Consider the following 25,433-nt stretch of genomic DNA (forward strand, 5'->3'; position numbering starts at 1 on the left):
CTTTAATGATTGATATGCTGTTCTTAAGATTCATTACCTAAAATTGTCTCAATTTTGTGTTTAAAAGTTCAGGGCTGCCTAAATTACCAAAGGTTGCAAATCTTTCTTTAGCTTGCTTTGCTGCCTTTTCTTCTGTTTTCAGGTATGATTTGATTTCTTGAAAGCTTTGTCTTTAAAAAAAGTTTTCTGAACTGCAGGGCAGAATTGCTTGTATTGCAAGCCTTAAGTAATGTTTTAAGGAAAATAGTATTTTCTTCACTTGATTGCTTTGTCCACTTGTACTTGAAGACTGATTTGTTTCAGGTGTTTGTGATTTTATGCTGTTACATATATATGGATGTGCTTTTATGAACCTTGTAGCTTATTTTTCCATTGCTTGAAAAGTGTTTTATATACTTTTTTAGTGATTTAGTGGTTGTTTATCAGAAGATATTGTGGTATGCTCATTGTTAAGCAAATCTAATGATTCATAAATTTCATGATGTATATCACAGGATTTTTCTTTCTTGATTGCAGAAAATGTATTTTAGTTTTTAAGAATACTCTGCTAAAATAAGCTCAAGCAAAGTGTAAGATTTAAAAATGCAACAACAAAAGTACCAATGTAACTCAAAAATGACAGTGTAAGACTAACAAATGAAGGCTGTCTCATGATTACTATGCAAAGCACTCTTGATTTTTGTTTTCAGCTATTGTGTGGTTGTGGCACAGCCGTAGCTTTGTGCACCACTGCCATGAATATTAGTAAGTCTTAAAGATTTCTTGAATAGTTTTGGAAGGAGAAAACTGTGGTAAAAATGTCTGGTTCACTTAATGTGTTTGTTTTGCCTGGAGGCAGAGTTAAAGTTGTGTAAGTACAGGTCATTGGAAACTGTTCTATTTTATGGGCTTTGTTCCTAAGCTTTAAAAGTTTTAGTTTGAATAACATTGTTTCCAAGAAGTTCATGGGCAGGAATGTCACTTTAGCAGTTCTTTTTCTCTTGGCTCTTCCTAAACAATTCTACTTTTATTTTTGCTTACATCTAAGAAACTTGTTGTGTTAGTCATAACACATTTCCAAGTATGGGTGATGAGCAGGCTTGAGATCTAAATGTGGTCCACAGCAGCATGGTGTGAGGTTTTTGTTTTCTTTACTCTAGCTGTAAAGCTAGCTCTGGCTGTAAAGTTCCCTGTTCCTCCTGATGAAGGCCTTCACCTTCAGTTCAGTACAACTCCAAGGGAGTAACATGACAACTGTTAACAGAAACACAATGCTCATTGGAGAGAAGACATGATTATAACCTATGATTGAAGAAAAGCTTTTCTTTCTAGAAGACGTGATTTACTCTCATCAGCTAAGATTTATTATAAAAGTGTAAATGAATCTCTGATACTAGAAATGGCAAAATGCTTTAGGAAAACAGAGGAGGGGCTGGAGAGAGATGTCCTTGTTTTAAGCAGACTTACAAAGTTTTCATTCTTAACTGGAGTTGCTGTGCAATTTAAGGAGGGTTTCATATTTACCCCCTGCTGTCATGTCAAAGATGTGCCGCTCTTGGGCGGTGTGGTAGTGTGCACAGCTACGGAAATGTGGCTCCTTTGCACGTGCAGCAGAAGGTGGTACTGTGCAAACTTCTTTCTGCTTCCTCAGATATGAGAAACAAAACCAGGAAGCAGGATTCAAGTCCCACAGGGTTTAGTACTTCAACACACTTATTACACCCACCCTGACTTCAAATGGCTTAAGGGAACTTGCTCAAGGGAAGTAAATTTGACTACTGATAGGGGGGTTGTTGTGGATGGTTCTTTGGAAGTAACATCCCTGTGCTCAGCCGTGGTTAAAGAAGGGGCATGCGCAAGAGCAAGGGTCACCTGATGGCATACAAGCAAAGGGTCTTCAACCTACAGGAGGAAAGTTTTTTCATTTGTTTTCCCATACTGTGTGGAATTTATTGCAACAGGATGTTGTGGGAGCCAAAAGTATGAATGGGTTCACCAAGGGTTAGACAACCCCCTGGAGGATAGGTCTACTGGTTCTCTATCAAACCATGATCATTTAGATGCAGCCTCTGCTTGGGAAGTCCTTTGGCATCTGACTACTGAGAGCTAGTAAAGCGTACTGGGAAACATTTACTCTTTTCTTGTTTAAGTTTTCTCATCTGTTACTGTCAGACTATTGGAGTAGCTGGGCTTTAGGCCGAGTTCAGTACATTCTTGTGCTTCTAGGTGATTTGTTTGTCTGAATTGCTCCCAGATTCCTTCCTAAAGGGAAATCTGAGTGAGCCTACAGCATTAGAAAGGGGTAAACAGCTCAGTGCTTAGGGTATCTGATGTGATATTCAGGGTAACTTCTCTTCTGGAGCCACCTGGATTAATGATATGGAACCAGCTTTTGCTCTGTCTGGCTCAGAAATCCAGCTCTTCTTCCCATAGTAAGCTGTCCTGACATTGGTAGTTGTTAAAGTACATTGAACGCAAAAGAAAACTGGTGCTGCAGGCATTTACGTTAGCTCAGCTTGGGACAGTTTCAGCTGCAGTGGAGTTTGTGAGTTGGCTCCTGTTTCTTAGTGGTGGGAATGCATTGCAGAGCTATCCTTATTCCAGTGGTCCCTATTGTCCGGTGCATCTTCTGACATTACTGACTCAGCCCCTTCCAGAGACTCTCCCAAACTGATACTGGAATAATACCAGAGCTACTTAAAAAGGCCTTAGTTATTAGTTGCCCTGCCAATACTTAACAGTCTTTAAACAGCTGCTTATTTCCTTGTGCTGTCCAGGGAGTACGTTAACCAGAATGATCAGGTCTGATCGGGCACCAACTCTGGCAAAAAGAGAGGTCCCTATGGAAAGAGGTTGGGGGAGGAAGGCAAATATAAAAGAACAAAACAACAGGCTGGAGCAGAAAGGATTGTGTTCCTCTTTGCTTACGCACCTGTAACATTATTGTATAATCACAGGTGATTGTTTTTAGGAACTATCCCATGAAGGACTTGCTTTCATCCACAGAAGTGTCTCCAGGGATGCTTAGAGAAACTAAATTTGTCATCTGAACTACCTTCCTGATGATATGCTAATAATCAGAGCTGCCAAAAAGCAGACCCTCTCTTGTGTGCAAATATATCTTGAGTTTTTCTTGATGGTTTCTCATAAATACTGGAAAAGATTCTGTGAACAGAGTTTTGCTTTCTTTATTTCCTGTTTTCCTCCACACTGTGAGGCTGCCTTAAATGCTTTGAGTCAGGGAGTAGCTATTGCAGTCCTACAGTCCACAATTTTTCTTTCTGGACACTGTTCCCAACCACAGTCTGGCACACTGGCTATTTTTTATTTTCTTTCTAAGTCTGGATGCTGCTGACAGATTTGACCAGAGCAAATGGGGCTGTGTGACGTTTAAACTAATTTGCTGATCTAAGAATAAACTTGTTCAAAGAAATCACTTATTACCTCCTGACCTCTGTGGATCTTGTATTCTGAGACCTTCCAACTGTACTTGCAGGGGATGGGGATGACACTTTGAGTCATTCTTGCCAAAAAAATAACCTATGGAAGGCTGCATTGCCTCTCTCTTCACTTGGGGAAACAGCCAGGGATCTTCCAGAAGTTGAGAGGCAGACAAAAGGGGAAGCCCTGTTTGTTTTGGCTGGTGGGGATTCCTTGAGGAGGCAATCACAATGGAAGTGGTAAATTAAATCCTTCTCAAATAGTCTGTGTCATCTTTTTCCCTATCACATAATCTGTTGGTTAAAAACTTTTTTGGAAAAAGGAGATGCAACTGGTAAGCAACCATAATGAGAAGCATGAAACCTTTGAATGCCTGGGCTCTGTTCCGCAATGCAAACAAGGGCTCTCATACAGAGCCCTAATCTGTTTCATTGTTTGGTTTATCTGTTCCCTGTTGCTCTAGTATCTGAAAAGAAAATGCCCCATTTTCTATCTTAGGTTAGATGACATATGTCATCTAACCTATGTAAGACCAAAGAAATGTTACCTGCTGAAGGTTGTCTGCTCACATGTTTTTGTGTGGGGGTGTTTGTATGTCTCCAATTAAAGCCACAATAGAGTAAATTATGAAATGGATCACTGAGGTTGTTGTGGTGCTTCTGTAAGAGCCAGTTTGACCTGCTTTGACCGCCTGACTTGAGTGCATAACTTTGCTTCTTTTTTCTTTCCTCTCTGCCCCACAAAAATCTATTTGGCTGGAGTGTGGCAGAGAGGCTGTGCCAGGCAAGGCGCCGCAGGCTGTGTTTGAGAGCCCCCTGCTGTGGATAGATGAAGCACCGCTGAACAGAGGAGCTTTATCTCTAAGCAGGTGCTCAGCCTCTGTGGATGATGCAAGTTAAGGTCACCAAAGTACTCACCTGTTTTGCACCTGAATTCAGAGATTTGCCAGGAGACAAATGCTACCAACAGTATCTGCCACACGCTGAATCCAAGTAACAGTTCTGGCAAAATTGGAAGAAGGTTATGCTGGCTTCTCTAGAAGTGAACTGGGTGACATTATAGAAGCTTTATACATTATAGCTAATTACAGCAAGGCATCATTTCCAAAACACCTACATGGTGGAACAGCATAAATCCCATTGATGTGTGTATGTTAGAAAGCTACTTTTAAATATTTCGCTTTGGGCTTGTTGGTACTTCAGAAACTTGTGAAGAAATCTGAACAGGGACTGATCACTCATTAATCTTATGAATCCTGAAACCAGCTGTGCTTTCTGTGGTGACTGCTCCAATTGCATGGTTGTAATATTTTTCTCTCTCTTTTTTTTTATTTTTTTATTTTTGGAAGGTGAGGAATGAAGAAGACTTTATTAATAAACTGGACTGCAGTCCTGACCAACATCTAAAGGTAGTGTCCATCTTTGGGAACACGGGGGACGGCAAGTCTCACACTCTTAACCACACTTTCTTCTATGGTCGGGAAGTCTTCAAGACATCTCCAGCCCAAGAGTCGTGCACAGTGGGAGTCTGGGCAGCCTATGACCCTGTCCGCAAAGTGGTGGTGATTGACACAGAGGGCCTCCTTGGGGCTACTGTGAACCTAAGCCAGAGAACACGGCTGCTGCTGAAGGTCCTGGCCATTTCTGACCTTGTCATCTACCGTACTCGTGCTGACAGGCTACACAATGATCTCTTCAAATTCCTTGGGGATGCCTCAGAGGCTTACTTAAAACATTTCACCAAGGAGCTAAAGGCTACCACAGCCCGTTGTGGCCTAGATGTTCCTCTGTCCACTTTGGGTCCTGGTGTCATCATCTTCCATGAGACTGTGTACACCAAGCTACTGGGTTCTGGTAAGTAGGCAGTAAGACACTGAATTACAATGTGCTAAAAATTATTGGTGCTCTTTACTGCCATGTAGAAGACATGGGTTTGAGTTTTGCTCTCACTTGGTCCAATCTGGCAGCCAGGCTATGGAAGTAGCATGCGATTCCCTGATGGCAGTCTGACAACCCCAGGTCAGCTAGAATAATCTTCTTAGTCGGCTGGACATTGGCACTGACTAGTCATGAAGGGAGTTCTACCAGCCTTAGGAGCGATCATTGTACCGCATCATGGGTGCAAGTGATACAGCAAGCAAAGGTAAAAATTGAGATGCCATGGGATTTTGGCAGGAATATAGAGAATCCTGTTGCAAAAAATAAGTAAAAACAGAACATGTATAGAAATTGTATGGAAAATGTATAGAAATAGGATGGGCAAGAAGAATGAAATTGATGGATTGATTGAATTTGATTAAATACAATTGATTAAATACAATAACCTCAGCCGCCTTTTTTATATTCTGTGGGCCTAGGTCATTCTGAGGCTGGTGTAGAGGTGGGAGGTTATGGTGGCTCAGGGTTGATGATTTGGCACCACTTTTCTCTAGGCATATGTCTGATGTGGCCAAAGCAGCAGGCCTGGCACACTGTTATTTCTCATCCCTTTCAGTGTTTTTCACCAGCATTTTTAACTTGGCTTATGTCATAGTGGATTGTGCATATTTAAACTGTGTGGTTTATTTGCATGTCTGAGTGAAATGTACTGTCCCATGCAAGTTAAGTATATTTTGTTTTTGACTGTTTGAGGATGTAAACTTCTTCTCCCGGCCCCTACTTTTCTTTGTTTCAACACGTATGCTGAAACCTTTCTTCATGCTGTCCATTTCTAGTGCTTTAATGAGCAAAAGCCCTAATGAATTAGGGCCTAGCTTCCCTCAGTGCATGAGGCCATCTGTGAACATCTGGGAGTCCTCTGCTGTGTAATACCACAGCAGCTCCCTGCTGGCTCACATTCTTGTTTGGACTTTTCTAACAAGGGAGCTCTTGAGCTGATAGAAGAACTTGTCATTCTTTGAGCTTATTATTAGAGTGCCTTCTTAATTGGCTTTAATTCACCTGCCAAGGCAATTCTTTTTCTTACATTGCCAATTTGCTGATTGGTAATGCATAGTTTTATATATCTGTTGAAATTTGCTGTTTCAGCAGGTCAGAGTCAGTGACCTGTAACAATTCTTGCACTTGTGTGCAAAGTCAGGGTAGTAAAAAAAATATATTTTATGATCACTTCTGATCATGGTAGGAATAGGAAAGAAACCTGTTCATTTAGCATGTGGATTTGCAGCAACCTGCAATCATCTGTTATGATGGATAATTGTGAGATGAGTGTGTTTATGTAGATTTTTAGGGTAGGGAAGAAGGGCCTGTCTTATTCTGAAACGTACAGCAGGTGCTTGGAAGCAAGCAGAAGAATATATTGGGCTCTATGGGTCTGATCTGATGTGACCAGTTCTAAAGTGCTCCACCTTGTACAGAGGGGGTGATAAGGACTTGGTCTTTCTTGCTGCAGGGTTGGCATGGAGAATAAGCAGCCCATGTAAGGTTTGTGTCCTTATTTTCTAGTTATCAGATGCTAGGGCTAACTATGCCAAGTGCTAGGATTAATTATGCCAAGTTATCATCTGCTGAGAAGAGCTAGCACATGTGCTAACATGGAGTTTTCTTATATCATGTCAAAAATGGCTTCTCATTCTGTATATCTGTATTTCCAAATCTAGAAGTTTCCAGTTTTACCTGTGGATTTATCTGTATCTCTGAAACTTGGTCTTAGATTCTAAAGCTAGGCATCGAAAAAGAGTGGTTGCTTTTGAAAACTGTTTTTTAGTTACTATCCTACCTGTAAAATGGACCAATAACTCTATTCCAGAAGTATATGGATGTTTAATTAGGAAAACCAGCATGGTTTTGCATATGAAAGCACCATGCAATTTAAATATTATTTTAAACCATCAGTTGTTTATATACCTGCTGATACTCTTGTATATAGATCATCCCTCTGAGGTTCCTGAGAAGCTCATTCAGGATCGGTTCCGGAAGCTAAGTTGTTTTCCTGAAGCTTTCAGCTCAATCCACTACAAGGGAACAAGGACTTACAATCCTCCAACAGACTTCTCGGGACTTAGGCGAGCTGTGGAGCAGCAGCTGGAGAACAATACCACTCGATCCCCCAGACAGCCCGGGGTTATCTACAAAGCACTAAAAGTAAGTCCTCTGCTATAAAGATCAATTCATCACAATCTTTATTCATATCACTGTTGCCAATTACTATCAGCTGCAGCTAATAAAGCTAGAAGGAGGGAACCAGTGATGCAGACTGGCAGATATCTGGAGATAAAGTCTTTGACATAAATGATGATGATGACCTTGCATAGCAGTCAGGTAGGCTATGTAGTTCTTACTTAAAAAATTAGCAAAGACCCTGAAAGGTCAGGAGAAAAACAGAGCCAAAGCAAAAAAACTGAGCCAGGAAGAAGTTGACTGGGGAAGAGAAAGTAACTGGTGTTGTGAGTGACAAGCACTTAACGACAGTGATTTACACTGAGCAAGCTGATGGATTTAGCCCAGAAAGAGCTATTGGTGAAATTCCTAAAGATGGCCTCAGTGCAAGGGGAGGGGATGCAGGAGACTTGGAGGGAGTTAATAGTTGGTAAAACCTGGCTTTGGGTGTAGTGTAAGGCAAGGGCTAGGAGGCAAAAGGGAGGAAGGAGGTGTAGTAGTAGCTAGGAAACTAAATGGGATCAGGCCAAATGATGTATCATTTTGGAGGTGCAGCATTAGGTCAGAGGGCTAATGAAAAGGAAGTGGTGGAGAAAGCAGCTGGTGATTTATTTTTATTTTTTCTTAAAGATTCACCTTGCCAGAATGTCAGAGGGGTTTTCAGTTCAATTTTCAGTTTCAATTTGTAGACCCTCCTACAAGTTTCCACACGTTTGTACCACCACCTGATTAGCAGGATATCTTCATTGGCCTGGAAGATCACGGCTGTCACTTGAAACTGGGGGGGAAGGGCATGCCTGCAGAAGAAGGCAATGTTACCGGTCTATCCTGATGTTGGCCACAGCCACTGGAACAACTAACTCCAGCTGCTCTGCATTTGGAGTAGTTGAAGCAGAGAAGGGAATGCCAAGACAGCATGTACCATAATTCCTTGTGTTAGGGAGCAGACTGGCAGCAGGAAAAAAACAGCTGGAGAGGTTATTCCAAGTATTTGGTGTAATTTTTAGGTACTTATTGCAATAATCAAATAAGAAAGTTGCAAATAAGGGTGCTAGTATGCCTCAGTTCATATTGGTAGGCTGCTGTCTTCAGATCACTACCATGTAAAAATTAAGATTTTTTGCTTCCTTTCCTAAGGATGCAAGGCTTGGGAGATATCTGGGTGTATCCCCTGTAACTTTTGAATCCATTGGCCAGTATCAGTGAAATTTGAAAGAGGTCTTAAAGATAATTTCCTAGAAATGTTGTGACATCAGATATCTACATAGAGGTCTTACCTGAGAGGGGCTGTGGGGAGAGGTATCTATATGTGTGTGCATATATGCAAAGTCAACCCTTGTTAGACAGCAGAGATGTGCCCCCCAGGGAGGGGAGAGGGGGAAAGGCAGACAGGCAGACATTATAGTTACCTCAACTGTGGGAAGAGTTTCGGTTAGATCTTATGCCCTCAAAAATATCCATCAAAAAAACAAATGTCCTTTGTTCCATTGCTTCCAGATATGCTTGTTTTCACCACAACATCCAAAAGAACTGAAAAAGTCAAGGGGTCCAAGGCTAAGGACTGACTTAATCTGAGTATGGATGCTTCTAGGAAAGGGAAAAAATCCCTTTGTCTCAGTCTTGCAGTTTCACTAGCCTAGAGAAGAGCAATTGCCAGGGAGGACAGAGGAAATTTCAGGGCAGTGCTTTCCAAACTGAGGGGTAAAGAATGTGCCCTGGTGTACTGTGAGAAATGGCCCTTCAAGATGCCTACTGGAGACTTGAGAATACAAGCTGCCTTTAGCAGCTGTTTTGGGCACAGGGGTGTGTGTGTGCACAGAGGTGGATGCAGTCTTATCCCACCCATTTCTGCTATAAAATTAAAGGCAGGGGCAAGGGGAGAGGAGAAGAGTAAGTACCTTAGAAGTATTTAAGTCATCTCCATACAAGCTCAAGATTGTCTCTCTTGCACGGTTTCTATCTTTGTCTTAGATCTGCATGGTTTCCAGGTTAGCAAGACATGATTTGTTAGCTTTGTACTCTCTCTGGCTCTCCCTCCAGGAAAGGAACACATGCTTTTCCTTGTAAAAGTTTTCAAAAAATGTCTGCATTACTCTGTCTTCTACCAGTTTTTTCTTTCTTTCTTTTGTGTTTGACAGGCTCTAAGCGACCGGTTCAGTGGGGAGATCCCCGATGACCAGATGGCTCACAGCTCTTTCTTTCCAGATGAATATTTCACATGCTCCTCTGTGTGCCTCAGCTGTGGGTAAGTGGATGAGAAATGCACCCTGATCCTTCTAGGAGATAGTGCTGCCCTGGTCTACAGCCACAGAACATAAAGTTTCTTTGAAGTCTTGACACCTGACAATATCAGACTGATAGTACTTCAGGATGGAATATCCTTGAAATACAACTCCTGTGTGAATAGGACAGCTGTTACTGCTGTGTACCAGCTGGACGTGTGGTCTTTGCCAAATCTATTTTATCCTTTTCTACAAACCTGTTCTGCTTATATCCTTTCCCTAGCTGGTTCATGAGCACATGGGCTGAGAATTGCACAAGGGGCAAGAAGAAAGGAGTGCTCTAAAGAACCCTCCTGAAATCTCCCATGGTGACCATTCCTGACATTTTTATTACATAAACAATACTAAAGCAAACATCATCATTGGCCTGGACTGTGCCCAGTGACTAGCAGGCATGTTGACTTGATTCCAAACAGATCCCTGGGTTGGATTTGATTAGAGCTGAGCTTGTAGCTCTCTGTGGAGAGCCCAGAGACTGAGCCTGGAAAGACGGTAGGTGGCAGTCGCTGCTCTGAGTCTGTAAGGTACTGTAGCAGCATGATGTTACAGCTGATTATGCTTATGGAAATGCTCTCTCTCAAAAGGAAAATGAAGCTATGTTCCCACTTTTTTATGCACATTAGAGAGTCTGTAGGCTGCAGTGTTAACTCTGTCCTGGCTAATTTCCAGATTTGGCTAGTTCTGTCTAAGATTCTCTGTGAAATTTAAATTGGCCACAGTGATCACTTCCCGCACTAAATTGTTGTGTGGTGTTCATTTGTACTGTGAAACAGTTGCTACACCTCCCTCCAAAGAGCCTACATTTCAGTGATAAATGCTGTCATTGCTGCGTGTACAGTTGTGAAATTGTTTTGGGATTAGAATGACTATAAATGCAAGATAGCAATATAAATGAGCTTTTAGAGACGTCTGTCCTGTATCTAACAGGATCAGCTCATGGTTTGTTTTTGCATACTCAGGTGTGGCTGTAAGAAGAGCATGAACCATGCAAAGGAAGGAGTCCCTCATGAATCCAAGAGTCGATGCAGATACTCTCACCAGTATGATAACAGAGTCTATACTTGCAAGGTGAGCAGAGTCACAGGAATGAGGTCAGAGGAATGGAGAAGGGGAAAGGATGGCGTAATGAAAGAGGACATCAGGCATGCGCCGACTTTCTTGCATTTTTTCAAATGGGAAAGGTGCTCTGGCCTCAACGAGACAAACTGATCCCCACTGAACTTGTATTTTTGCTTGGAGACACTGTCACTGCTCCCTGCTATGCATTATTTGCTTGGAGACACTGTCACTGCTCCCTGCTATGCATTATTTGCTATCTAAATTGTCAGTTCAGCTGCTCTCAATTTGGGTGATGTTGACCTTCTGCACACTGGATGCAGTTACTCTCCTTACTTGTTTATGCCCATTTCTCAGTATTAGCTGATTTTTCTGAAGGAAGTGTGCAGAAGACAGGAAAATTTTCAGGCACCATCATGGTTTTCATTATTGTAAAAATATTTTCTAGATGACATTACTGATAAAGGGTTTTTGTTAAAAAGGTTTGATATGTGGCCCCTTTGCCATGGAGACCACGGTATGCCAATTACACCCTTCACAAAGCTGAACAGCTATGGGGTCTGGAGCCTGGGATTCCCAAGCATGCAATTCTAATTGAGTGTTTATGTTGTAGGCCTGTTATGAACGAGGGATGGAGGTCAGCGTGGTGCCGAAAACCTCTGCTTCCACTGACTCCCCTTGGCTGGGCCTTGCCAAGTATGCCTGGTCAGGGTAAGTACTGCAGCTGAGAGGTGCTCTGTTGCCTCTACTCTGCCTAGTCCTCTGGACCTCCAGCACCTCACAGAGGTAACATATCCTCCTTTAAATCCCCCCTGCAGATACGTGATTGAGTGCCCCAACTGTGGGGTGGTGTACCGCAGCCGACAGTACTGGTTTGGCAACCAAGATCCTGTGAACACTGTGGTGAGGACAGAAATTGAACATGTCTGGCCGGGGGTAAGTCTGGTTGCTGGATAGTCTTTGTATGTGTTGCATCCGTGCACATGTGTGTGGTGGTTCTTCCAGACAATGGTGGAGAAAATGGGTTGACGCTCATCAGAGCAACTCCCTTGTCTTTGCTGTTTAAAAGAACTTTTTCAAGGAACTTCAGTCACATTTTGGCTAGCTTGAGATGGCTGAGTTGCCAGCTTATGAACACTTGATACAAATGTTACACCATTAAAACCTACCTTTATGTTTCAAAGCAGAGCTGGTGACATTTTTCTTGCCTTCCAGTCTAACAGGAACAGTGGGTTGCAGAGCCATCTGTTTATAAGAAATGAAGCTTCCCTGTTTTTATTCTCAAATGAATGCCTATTTCATTCCAGACAGATGGATTTCTGAAAGACAACAACAATGCAGCCCAGCGTCTGTTGGATGGGATGAATTTCATGGCGCAGTCGGTGTCTGAACTTAGCCTGGGACCCACAAAAGCTGTGACCTCCTGGCTGACGGACCAGATTGCCCCAGCTTACTGGAGGCCCAACTCTCAGATCCTGGTAAATAGCAGCTGCTGTACTTCTGGGCTGTGGAGAAAAGCTTTCCATAGCTAAAACTTTTTTCTCCACCCTTTAAGTAATATAGTATCTAGTAGATTCCAAATGCTTCTTATTCCCTTGCAGCAAGCCCTTCTCCTACAATTTAGAGAAAACTGAATTGCTTTCAGCTCTTTCCATTCTTGACTTAGCCAAAGAAAGCGTGAAAAGGGACTCTGCCCAGCCTTGCCAAAGAGATTTTCCTCCCTTCTTCAGTGTGACCTCCTCTCCCAACAGTATCACAGCTGCAAATCCTGGCTCACATGCACTTACTCTTGAAAGCGAGAATGAACACCTCAGATCTGGCTTCTGCTGTTGATAGTCCTATTTTTATAGGTGCAGAGATTCAACTCTGATTTCATATTTGATGCAAAAGTTGGTTCCAATGATTCAACTAGAATAAGTTTCCCTGTGCCTTACAGAAAACATATTTCTGCATTGAAAATCACCTTCTGAATTCTTCCCCCTCCAAGATCAAATAACCGCGATTTAGCCCTGCGCAGTATGGATGTAATCATTTTTGCTTGTGACTGAAGGGATCATGGCAATTTATTGGCTTAACCACAGTATATCTACCTATCTGAATCACTTCCTTGGGTAAAGTTATGGGGCTAGTATCACACACTCAGTTGTACCTGTCTTTTTTACAATTTCAGTCTTGAGTCTTGCCATCCTGGGATTCTGCTCCCCATTTTTCTCTTATGAGGTTATTAAGGAAGATCAAGCTAACAGCTTCTCTTTCTGTGTTGTCCTGCTCAGAGTTGTAATAAGTGCAACACGCCTTTTAAAGATAATGACACTAAACATCACTGCCGGGCCTGTGGAGAGGGCTTCTGTGATGGCTGTTCTTCCAAGACCCGTCCTGTGCCTGAGCGAGGCTGGGGACCAGCACCAGTGCGAGTGTGTGACAACTGCTATGAAAACAGGGGCATCCAGTTAGGTAATTTGGAGTTGATTGTGACAGAATTATCCCTGGGTAATATTCTGAAGTCTTTGTCCCTGACTCCTGGATCACAGCCAGCCTCACTGGGTGTTAGACAATGTTGTTATTTGGTAGATAACAGCTCAAGTTGGGCTTTGGCCCATTTTTTGTGGGGAAGCTCAAGAGTTTGATGTCTTTTGGCATGGAAGGTGAAACTTGTCTCCCTGTGTGAATGACCCCTGCAATGAGCTACCAGTTATCTGATGCCTGATAGAATCATTTTCTAATTGGATCTTTACTTTGTTTTCCCAGCACCTGCTGATGGTGTGGAGATGGTAGCAGGGTTGGGATGTTGTTGTTTCAGCAGACTGTGTATTTTGTCCATTATTGTTGAAAAGAAAGCAAACTCTGCAACTGAAGATTGGGGAGGTGGTAAATAAAGGCTGACAAGGTCCCAAGCTGTCTTTTGAGTTTGCTGTTTTTTGCTAACATAAATAAACTGAAACTTGGCAGAAATTATGCTGGAGTTGGGAGCTGAACCCTTTACTCTTGTGTTATGCAGATGTGGCTGAGCTGCCTACAGATGAGGAAGGGGGGACACTTATTGCCAGGAAGGTTGGGGAAGCTGTACAGAACACTCTTGGAGCGGTGGTGACAGCCATGGACATTCCCTTAGGTGAGCTCTGTTCTCTTTGGTGGTTTTTCTGATGGCTCTCTGTTTGATGGCACTTTTGATTTCACAAGGCAAAACTTTTGATTAAGCTACAAGTCTGTCTGTGTGACAGACTGGCACTTCCCATATGATACCACTATTAATTGAGGGTTCCTGTTCTCCATGGTTGCTCCTAATAGGCTCTAGAGCCCCTTGCAGCTCTCTTGCCTGATATTTCCTCTTGGTTTTCAGCATGCTGTTTTTGCAGTTCATACCTTCTCTTTTCTCCCTATTGCTCAAGTGTATGTGCATCCAAACTGTGAGTAATTCATGTTCCCCTGATACACCACTGCAGTGACCTGCCAGTTGCAGTTCCCTAAGGACTGGCCAATTAGGAAGCATTTTATCAGGTCTGGTTTTCTTCCAGAGATACGGAGTGCCTATAAGTCTGTCTGTGGAGACTGCTAGCACTGAGTACTTCTTCAAGGGTTGGTTGAGAATCTGAAGCTTTCTGGGTTGGTGTTGATGAGAAAGTAATTAGGAATGTGGTCTTGAATGGTGAGCTTTGTACAGTGAAAGTTTGCTGGTCTTTAGTGTGCTGGGTAGCAGCTTGGCAAACACTTGGTATTTGAATCTTTTTCTGTTGTGCAGTTGACCTCCCATACATTGCTCAGGTCATCATTCCATGGCTTTGCCTACAGTGTGTCCTGCAGTCACCCTGGTGGCTGTTTACTGTCCAACTTGTCAATGGAAGGAAGAATAAGTCTCTTCCTCAGTTCAGATGGCACCTGTGTTTCAGAATGTTTGATTTGGTAACTGTGGTGTTTTGGTCACCAAGGTAGGGAAGAGCAAGTCTTTCCACTCCTGGAAGAGGTTAGGAGTAAAGGAAGATTTTTCCACTTAAGGAAAAACAATACATCCCTTTGAAGAGAGGCAGAATGTGGGTGAATGTACTAAAAAGCAGAAAGGCCTAAATGGGAAGTGGCTAACTGTTACCCTGAAGTATTTTTTCAATAGGTGGTCTTTCACTTTATGGCAGTGATATGACTGGAAGTGTGTGAGTCCTTCCCTCTTTGTGAGTGAAAGAATGATGACATTCTTGACATACTCACGTTGATATGTTCTTCTGTTCTCCCTCTTTCTTCCTCCCCCCTTCCTCCATAGGTCTGGTAAAAGATGCTGCCCGACCTGCATACTGGGTACCAGACCATGAAATCCTGCACTGCCACAACTGCCGGAAGGAATTCAGCATCAAGCTCTCAAAACACCACTGTCGGGCCTGCGGCCAGGGATTCTGTGATGAGTGCTCACATGACCGCAGAGCAGTTCCCTCCCGTGGATGGGATCACCCAGTCCGAGTTTGCTTTAACTGCAATAAAAAGCCTGGTGACCTTTAACCCCAGGTTCTTCTCCAGATCTTTGCAATTCCTTATGTTCTCAGGGTTACAAACAAAAATATCTGGTCTCCCTTTCACCTGTTAACCTGTTGCAGCCAGAGAGCATGTTTCTGGCCTCCTCTCATGTGTTACATCCATCTTGGAACACTGGGAATGAGCTTGAGTTCAGTCTTCAGGTTTTAATTTCAAATTAACTGGGGAAGAGAGGGAGCTCACTTGTAAATGAACAAACCAAAATCCAGTGTATTTTATTCCAATTTAAATATACATATATATATATATATATGTATGTATAATTTAGTATACTAAGAATGCAGTTGGCTAATGAAGCTTTGAGTATTCCTATTTCAAATGATGGATGATGTTGTTCCTTACTATATTGGATCAGATTTATGGCCTTCTGATTATTCTTCTGGAAAATCTTGCTGATCATGGTGTCCTGTGAGGAAGGGAGGAAGGTTTGGACTCCATGCTGCCAGGAAATCACAAGCATCTCCAATGTTGGTCTATGAATTGCATCTGATAATGGGAGCAACCCTACATCGGGAGATGCTGTTCTTCTGTCCCTGGAAGATTAAACCCAGACTCATCAGCAAGTTTGTTTGAACTGTGATATGAACAGTGGTCTTGCAGTGCAAGAGGTATCAAATTGAAATAAATCCCATGGTAGAGACCAACAGAGCTCTCAAAGGTATGGCACATATTTCAAGTCTGCCACTTCAACTTCAGTTCCAGATCAAAAGGTAACAAGGTCTTACTCTCCCTGACAATGTTCTCATGCACTCAGGTTTTTTTTCAGGTTTCTCTACCAGCTTGTTGCAGTTAAAAGTTTTGTCTGGAGCAAAACAAGAGACAAGTTATGTAAGCAATTCTGAGATATGAAGTTTAAGAGTTGCTTGGGTTGTGGTGACTTTTCTGCCTCTTTTTATGTGATCCCTAAATCTATGGAGCCTCCATGTTCACAGATGTGTTTGCATAGAAACTGCACAGATTTTATTTGTCTTTTTTCTAATAATATGAACTTACAAATCCACCTGGAAAATGGGAACTTTATTCTCTGCTCTTAGCAAGTGGCACTCACTGGACTTCATCCTTTATTAGTAAAGGACTGCATTGAGTTCACTGATTTTATCACCCAAAAGACCACTTAACCTAACTAACACTGTCTTGTACTGTGGATTTGTGGTTCCAGTAATAAAGAAGTAAGAGACCATTGTGGATTGAACTGCCTGAAATCCTCCCTTGTTGGCTTATACAGACAAGAATTCTTCTGCCAGAGGAGACTTGTCTCCTCTTGGATTGGCTGCAGTTTGATCCAATGTCCTGGAACTGTGTTATTTTTTTTCTCCCCCAGCTTGTTAAATGTGGTCTTGTGTAGATGAGTGCCCAACACCCTGTTTTAGGACTGTATTATTAAATTAACTGCTATAAAAAAACTTTATCTTCTGAACAAGCGTACTGGCTTTTTCCTTGTAACAAGTAGTTCTCACTTTGTCTCTGAAAGAACATGCTCGCAAAGTGATTGCCCTTTTGCAACTACATTCATCCTGCACATGGAAGTAGACTTGGAAGATGTTCCATGACACCTTCTGTACTGGCTAAGTTTGCTGGGGACTGTCTACTCTTTTTGTAAGCAAAGTTTGCCATAAACTGACAGTTGCCCGAGAGAGGGCATGAGAAAAGTGGGTAGAAATCCTCTCTTAAAAGACATCCTGCACATTCAGCATAATTTTGTGCTTCAAAGTCTTTTTTTTTAATGGGTGAACAATGCAGTTACAATGTGTTGCTGGTTTGTAGGCTGTGCCCTGTGTGCCGTTTATGCATGCAGCTTTACAAACATGTTAATGCACAAAGAAAGCAGCCATGACATTCCTTGTATAAAGTCCTTGGCATCTGTTTCAATGACTTGTCTGAATTTTTTTCTCTGTTGCAGCTGAATTTACTGCTCAGTCTAAGAGCAAATACTGTCTATACGTTTTTAGTATGTAAGTGATCTTAGTATCTTAGCAACCTGTCAATACACAAGAATCCGTTCTTGACTGATTGTCTTGGAGCTGAGTGTTGTACGTTGTTCAAAATCTCTTGTTTGATGCTTACCTACAGCAGGGTTGGTGTTACTATTTCTGGACAATGTGGAAAAGGTTGGGTTGTTTCCTCACCCCTCACCCCCCGAAAAAAGAGGAGGAAAATACCAATGAGACTTAAGTACACTGCTGTTTTCTGTAGACCAGATCCTTTCCCTTTTCTGGTAGTACTGGGTGCTGTGAGTACACAGAGTATAGAATATAGGAATTAAATGGATCAGCTATTTAAAGAGGATAGATGCACGGTTTAGCAAAGCCCAATACTACCTGGTATTAACAGCATTAGGATTTTATAACCTAAAGGGCTCTAAACAATGTCTTTGGACATAAAGCTGTACAGGAAGCCTAAACAAACAAAATAGAAATCCTGAAAAACCCACTAAAGTAAGTAACATGGGAGCATCTGGTGCTCGGAGTGGAACTGTCATCCTGAAGACAAGAGTTAATACCAGCAGGAGAAACCTGTGATAGAGTTCCTTATTCATAAACTCTTAGAAGAGATGCTTTGCCTGCAGATGTATTGGTAACATCTAACCAGAGTAAGTCTTTGCAAAACCTGTCTGCAGTTAACAGCAACCTTTCTGGAGCTCTGCAAAAGCCCAAACTTGAGGGTCCCTCATCATACCAGTATGGAAGAGGTCTGACACTTTAATGCAACTCCTGTGTGAGATGTAAAGAATACTAGCTTAGTGTTATATGTGTCTTTTATTTATATATAAACGTGTATATATATAAATAAATATATAAATTACTTAGCAAGATGGGACAGAGGAATGAAATTCTGAATTGCTGAATGTGAAAAATCTCATTTCTTTACAAGGAAAGGGATGGGGTGGGGGAGGACTGTTTTCCAGGAAATTTCCAGAAGATCAGTATGTGTGTTTTACCAGAGACATATTAACGATTCACCATTAAATTCCTGTTGTTCAGGATGATATTCTGTCCTCTGGATCAACTGAGTTCACTATAATGTTAATATTTCAGTGGTTAAAATGAGCACATTGTCTTGGTAAGATAATGAATCTGGTTTGTCTGAGGTGTGACATGATAAAAGCATGTTTTGAGTTACAGAATGAAATACTGTTCTCTTGCCAGAAATGCAATGTCAGGTTATTGGTAGATAAGCAACCTCTGCATATCTTCTGATTAGGAAATGCTATGAAAAACATGAATAATATAAGAATCATGTGAATTAACTGATGTGCAAAATATTCCTAAAGGCACGTCCCAGTTAAAAAAAATCTAATTCCTCATACAAAGCACCAAGAAACAAGTCTAGATTTGTAGAGAAATAAATATGGTGGATCTGATTGCTCTATTCCGATGGATTTATTCCCGTTGTGGGTACCTATGCCAATTATAAAAGTGGAAGATGCTCCTTCAAATAGGTGATGTGGGTTTTCCTGCCCTTTTGTGAAGCAGATATATGTGAGCTTCATATAGATGTGCTCATTTTCAGTTACACTCTCTGTCCCAAACCTTTAGGCCAAATTTGGCTTAAATGTATACCAGGTGTACATTGCACCTGAGATTTGTAGCTAGGGAAGCAGAGGGCAGAACAGCATGGATGTATCAGGAAAAACTATTGTCAGGATTTTGCACAAAAAAGCAGCCTTTGTCTTTTACTCCTCTTTTCTGTTGGTTTTCCTGTTTGCTCATCCTCCTTCCCAATTCCTTGCAGGCTAAATTGCACTTATTCAAGTTTGCCAATGTATCATATATGATCCTGTTTGTGTCACTTGTGAATTGGACCTTTTGGCTGCGTTCTGGAAAACATGACAACTCTCACTAGCTCTTGATGTCAACATTTTGTTAAAATGAACGCTGCCATTGTGTTGGATTGGCTCTGCATTTACACTAGTGTCTGTCTGCTGTGGCTGTGCCCCTGCTGAGAAATTCAGATTCCCTTGTTGCTCTGGATAGCCTGGGCTCTAACACTGCAAGACTCTGGCTTCCCACCTGGTCATACAGACTTTATTTGCTCGTTTTTATGTCCTTTTACTTCCAGCATAACCAGTCTTAAGTACCAGTGTCTCACTTCATTTTGCAGCCTCTCTCTTTGTTTCATTGTCAACTGATGTTTTCAGTCACTGTAGCTCCACCTATTGTGGCTTTGTCCTTGCAATTAATTTACTGCCGTTGCCTGTATGATAACTTGGCACCAACAGATATGTCTTTGCCTGCCAGTAATTTGAGAACAGAGAGTAATTTGGACAAGTGATAGAACTGGTTGATATTTTTAATTTATATTTTTTTTCTCTCCTTCTCCCTTTGGCTGAGCACTTTTTCTTGGTAAGCAATGTCAACATGTATATTCTGCCAGTCACAGCACAGTGTGTGTCATAAAATGTTTTTGTTTGTAGTGCAGACACGTGTGCAATGCCATCGTGGCAATGCCAAAATAAATAAAACTTCCTATGAGGGTTTTCAAAATCAACAATATGGTGTGACAAAGCTAACAAATGTTATCAGAATGGCAGCTAATCAGTTATCTTAAGCCAAAAGTGAAGTGTATTCAGCTTTTTAACTTTTTTTTGGATATAACTCTAACAAATATACAAAAAGCAATACGGGTACAAGGTATTAAAAAAAAAAAAAAAGCTTTCTAGTGTAGGAAATACTTTGATTGCAGCATTACAGAAATTTTAATGCCAAGACTGGCCATTTGGAGATTTTGAAGCGGACTGATTTCTGACATTTTCAAGTGCTAGTTAAATCTTTCTTGTTCTGCTTGAAAGGTAGTTTCACATCACCTTTAGATTTTTGGGGGGGGGAGGGACAAAGGAGCAGTAGTGTATGTATAATGTATAGATGATGACTTGTCAGGAAGGCATCAGAATGCTTCACAGCTCATAGTGATATTAATAGAACTGCAGATAGGAAAGAAGTTGTTTGAATGAGAAAAGGCAAGTGACCTCGATTATATTTTTCAGACCTTACTTAAAATTACTATCTGCTTTATGACTTTGTTTCCATTTTGAAACATAAAGCTAGTTTGTAAAGTGCTTTAAACTCTCTGGTTAACTCTCCTTCAAACAGCTCCCTCCTGCTGATACCCCTGCTTAGGAAGTACTTTGGGTTGATACTGACTGCTAGATTCAGCTCATAGTGTGATGTAGTGTGTACAAGCAGTCACCTTGCTCCAGTGACTGAAGGGGTCCAAAACTGAACTGTCCATTGCCAAATTCCAGCTTTTCTGAAAGCAGCTACTGCAATGGAACATTTAGAAGTATGAACATATTTGGGTTTAAATTCCCACTTCCTTATAAAAAATACTTAATGGTGACCTAACAGTACTAGATAATTAAGCTCAAAATGTAAAAATGCCAGAGTGAAATTGTGACTAGTAAAATCTTTTTTTTTTTTTTTTTTAAACTGTCTTAGTTTCAGTATTCTTCAGGGAATAATGACCATGAAGCCATGTATTGCAGTAAATCAGTCAACAGAAGGAAATGTCCCCTCCTGACCCCAAAACAATTCCCCTCTCCCCTTTAGACACTTAAAACTGTAGTTTAGGTTTCAAGCAGTTATATTTAAGTTCCTTATGTGACCTAAAGAGTTTTATGTGGAAAGAGTCTTTTTAGTCAGGGTGGAGAGAGATGGCTAATAATAACATAGTAGATTGAACATAACAAGGGTGAGACTCCATGGCTTCTGTAACATACTGATAGGAGGAACTGGCTGTTTGCAAGTTTTTATCATTTATTGAAGTACATGGGAGCTTTTCTTGCAATAGGACAGGACAGAATGCCATGGGATTCTCAATGGTCCTTTATCTGCTGTTTGAGGAACTGGACTTCCATGCCATGCTCTAATCTCTTACAGTGTGGGAAGGACTCCTGCTAGAGCAAAGCTTCTGTTCTTTCTCTGGGAGCAGGGAGCAAGAAAAATGTTGCTGCTCCTTCACCAGGGAGGGACAGAGCAATGAGGGCCAGTGCTGCTTTAATTGGAGAAGGAGTAATAGAATAACCTCCTCCACAATAGGGAGAGGCAGCAGTCAAGGACTATACACTGACAAAAAGTAGAAGGTTAGCTTGACTACAGAAGAGAGTCAATAATAATCTCTACTTTGGCTGGGGAGAGGTTACAAACTCCATATGGCCTTGATTTCCTAGGCCTTGCACATTGTACTGTGGGAACCCTGCTGGAACCTCACTGTGCTTGGTGCTGAGCTCTTATATCTAAGTGTAAGATATGCAACACAGTGTTTGGATGAACACAGATAGCTGGGATATATGAAGAAATAGTAACTAGTGCAGGACACTAGTGTTCTTCAGTATCTCTTTTTGATAACCCTTGTAGAGAAGCAGGTTTTGTTTTCCTTAAAAAGAATGTAGCACATCTCCAGCAAGAGCTCCTCACAGCTGTGATCAACAGTGGGGAAAGCACAAAGGTGCTTAGTGCTCAGAGATCTGAGTGCTCTTCTGCAAACTAGAAGTTTTGTTCTCTACAGCCTGGCAATGAAGAGAGCCTGGTGGTCCACTCTGAGCCTTCCTTTCTCCAGTGAGCAGAGGACCAAACAAGTGGTGCCTGCTGAATGAGGGATGCCCCAGCCTAACTTGGGGTGCACTTAGGCCTCTCTGAAGTTTCCTACTAGACTCAGTCCTTGCTGGGAAGCTGAGGCAAAGGAGTAGGGTATTTTGACATGAGCAGGAGGGTGAGTGTTGCAGTCCCTTTTTAGTTGCCTTTGGGTCCTAGCTACTGCTGCATGAGGAAATGGTTGATTCAATATATTTCAGCTACTGTCTGCAAGCTGCTAGCTGTTTGTCACTGACACCAAACCGTCTCCCTTTTACCATGCTTCCCCTCTCCTTTCTCCTGCAAAAGCCCTGGTTGGGTGAGTGGATCTGCAGGGACATGCGTATGTCTTTGGTTCCTGGAACCAGTAGAAAGCAAATGAGTTTCTGTCCTTTAATGGGCTTTGCCTAAAGGGAGACTAAGGGAAATAAACTGTCTTTAGTTATGTAAGATGCCTTTCTGCCATAATTCCTAGTTTGTGTTTCCCACAGCAACTGGGCATAATTGTTGCAGGGTCTTATTCTCACAGAACAGGCATGACTGGAGTTAAGAGCAGAGAAGAGAATTTAAATGCTAATTTAGATTCTTGAATTGATTTTGATTCAAGGGGTTTTGTGATCCTTGTGGTTTGCTGCCTGCAAGCATTTGAACCATGCCTGTTTAACAGCAAAAATACTGATGTAAAGCCCTCCAATGTAAATGTAAAGATGTAACTCTGAGTTGATTATCAGAAGTAACATTAGCAGATTGCAGTGGGATGGTGTTAGTCACCTATTTCCTGAACAGATGCTGAGTTGCAGTATGCATTATTAACTAAGTCAATACATACATTTGTGAAAGTTGCATGTATTAATCACTGTGCATGCAACAGAAAATTTCCCAAATGAACAGAACTAACCAACACAAACTGCAGAGTGTTTTCTTAAATTGGAAAGAAAGGCAAGCTGGGAATCAGTGACTGCATTAGCCAGACTGGACTCTTGATTATCCAGGGGTAGTATAGGGAAATGAAAGAGTCTGCAAGTCTGTGTAAGTGAGGCTGGACTTACCATCTGAAGAAGACAGGCAAGCTCTATAAACAGGCTTTTTAGAAAGAAGGGGCAGCAGAGTATGCTCTGAGCAGCATCTGTTCCATGGTGTGTGAGAGAGAATGCTCTGTAGAGAAATACTAAAGCCAGATGTATCTGGGGAGCAGCTAGTTGTAAGGAGTTCACAGCTCTGCCTATAGGAAAATGGGTTGGCTATTAATAGGCTATAAGATAGATTTGGGGGGTTTGAATGTACATGCCAACAGGAAAGTGTGTTTTGAATATTTGTTGAGATTCATCTCTCGTGTAGAGATGACTACTCTTACAACACACTTAGAATATAATCACACTGTACTGTTGCACTGCTCCCATGAGAATTTTCCTGCTATAGTTTTGTCTTATGTATAGATTAATGGATAAAAGAGAACCACGCATAATCTTGGGGTGTGGGAAGCAATAGGAGGTGCTGAAAAGAAGAGTTTCCCAGAATGGCATATTCCTTAGGCCTGAAGATTATAAGAGGACAGGAGAAATGAGTGTGGAACCCTGCAAGACAGGGAGGATTCTTTATCTTAGCAGGACTGACCCTTGCTGGCACCTGCTTGTATTTGAGTAATTCCCCCTTATCCAAAGTTGCTTGAAAAATGAAAGGAAATGGGAAGGTGCTCAGGTTAGCATTGCACTTCTGAAGGGAATCCCTGTGTATTTGATTCACAATACAGAGCACTTGTGGTGCATGAACTGGATTCCTTTTGGAGGAAGCCAAACCAGATGATACACTCCTGAAGTGTGCTTAGTAAGCTCTGGCCACTAGTGGGGATGCAAAGGGATGAGTGGGCTGCACACCTGGGACAGTGGTGGTGAAGGTTTCCTTTGAGGGCAGGAACAAGACTGCTTGGCATCCTACAGGGGGGCCCAATTAACCAACAGAGCATCCTTCAGCCCTTAAGGCTCAATCCTTTGGGTTGTGACAGAACTACAGCTTAACACTCTTACAATTAATTACCTATGGTTAGCACTATTCCCTGCCTCTGCTTATACATGGAGAGTAAGCAGACACCCCTCCTCCTCTACCTTTCACTGGAAAAACAGCTGCTTGTCTGATGCCTTCCATAACCCCTTTTAGCAGGCCACTTGGCCCTAAGCGTGCAAGGGCTTCTAAGATCCCCAGGTGCACGGCAACACACAGCAAAGTCAGGAAGAGCCTTGGACAGCAAAGGGGTTAGTTATAGCCACCCAAAAGACATGGTGAAGTGAAGGCTAGTGGGGGATGAAATAGAGAAAGGGTGTATGGACATGAGAGAGTTATTAGTGCTGTTTCTTTTTTATTCCTGGAATGTGATTTACTGAAGTACAAAAGCTTTGAAATGAAATTGCAAGCCCCTTCCTCCCCTAATGCCTAGCACCAAAACACCTCTTTGCAATGAAGAAACAGACAGTATCCCAGGTGTGAGTGCTACCCTAGGTACTCCAGCTGTGCCAAGGGCTGCACCTATAGCCACCAGGGAAACTCATCTTTGTTGTTCCTGCTGCGATAAAGTCTCACCCATATGCATCTACCTGATTTCAGAAGGCATTGGGAATGTAGACACCCAGCCTGTCTCTCAGACACTGCCATCTCTCTGAGCCAACTGAATACATTCTCCATCTTAACACACAGTGCAGCAAGGATGCAATTAAGCGCTGTGTGTGTGTTTGTTTTCAGTTGCTGCCCTGGCAGGATGCTGCAACTCCAGAGAAAGCAGCATGGCTGATGACATGAATGTGCATCTGAATGCTGTTAAGAGGGTTCTTCAATAGAAAGGGGGTGCCTGCATTCCTTTTCCGTCTGAGAGTTTTGGAAAACTTGGGTGTTGCATGTCCTTCCTGTGAAGCTTGTCAGGAAGACTGTGGCATTTCCTGCTGGACAAAGTGGCAGCCCTTATGGCTAATGCAATCACTGTCTGCCTTGGGCTAGGCACTGGATGCACTGGACTAGGGCGCGAAGCCTATCACTAGCCCCCCTGAAAGCCTTCAATTTCTGGGGATCCCTGATCTTGTCTATGCTTCCTATGTATAGTATCTACAGGATGGCCTTGCCCAACCCAAACTGGTTACCACTGATAGGAGCTGGGGGTAAAAGACTCCACTGGATGACAATTGCTCTGAAATACAGGTATTTGCTCCCAAAATGCCTCCCAGGTACTGTGAGCTGGTGCCACAGCTTTGCAGCTAAGGGCTGTGGTTGTACCTCTGTTTTCAAAAGCCCCAAATCCACAGCAGGTGATCTCATCTGAAGGAAGATGTGGTCTCTCCAGGCAGGGCTTGACTCTTGCTCCCAGAGAATCAGCTACAGCTGCATGAATAAGCCTGCCATTCTGGACTACTCTGTGGCTGATGACCAAACTCCAAATCAGGTGGGGACTTGGTTAGGAAGCACTATGATAAATTAATTGGAACACTCAACTCTGGTAGTGAACTAGG

General features: G+C 42.2%; 1 protein-coding gene across 2 annotated transcripts in view; it reads left to right on the forward strand.

The window, feature by feature from the left end:
* ZFYVE1 (zinc finger FYVE-type containing 1) overlaps positions 1-19,987 on the forward strand; it is a 31,430-nt gene extending 11,443 nt beyond the window's left edge. Inside the window, exons 3-12 of one of the 2 annotated variants that reach the window (XM_013959486.2) lie at positions 4,769-5,273; positions 7,288-7,502; positions 9,656-9,762; positions 10,759-10,867; positions 11,469-11,566; positions 11,674-11,791; positions 12,163-12,333; positions 13,129-13,309; positions 13,854-13,967; positions 15,108-19,987. In XM_013959486.2, the coding sequence (XP_013814940.1) occupies positions 4,769-5,273; positions 7,288-7,502; positions 9,656-9,762; positions 10,759-10,867; positions 11,469-11,566; positions 11,674-11,791; positions 12,163-12,333; positions 13,129-13,309; positions 13,854-13,967; positions 15,108-15,340 (1,851 nt within the window). In that variant the 3' untranslated portion in view covers positions 15,341-19,987. The remainder of the gene's footprint in view (positions 1-4,768; positions 5,274-7,287; positions 7,503-9,655; positions 9,763-10,758; positions 10,868-11,468; positions 11,567-11,673; positions 11,792-12,162; positions 12,334-13,128; positions 13,310-13,853; positions 13,968-15,107) is intronic. The other variant, XM_067296530.1, reaches the window with a different exon arrangement.
* Positions 19,988-25,433: the final 5,446 nt, after the last annotated feature.

Source organism: Apteryx mantelli, chromosome 4, assembly GCF_036417845.1.
Source record: "Apteryx mantelli isolate bAptMan1 chromosome 4, bAptMan1.hap1, whole genome shotgun sequence".
Classification (NCBI taxonomy): domain Eukaryota; kingdom Metazoa; phylum Chordata; class Aves; order Apterygiformes; family Apterygidae; genus Apteryx; species Apteryx mantelli.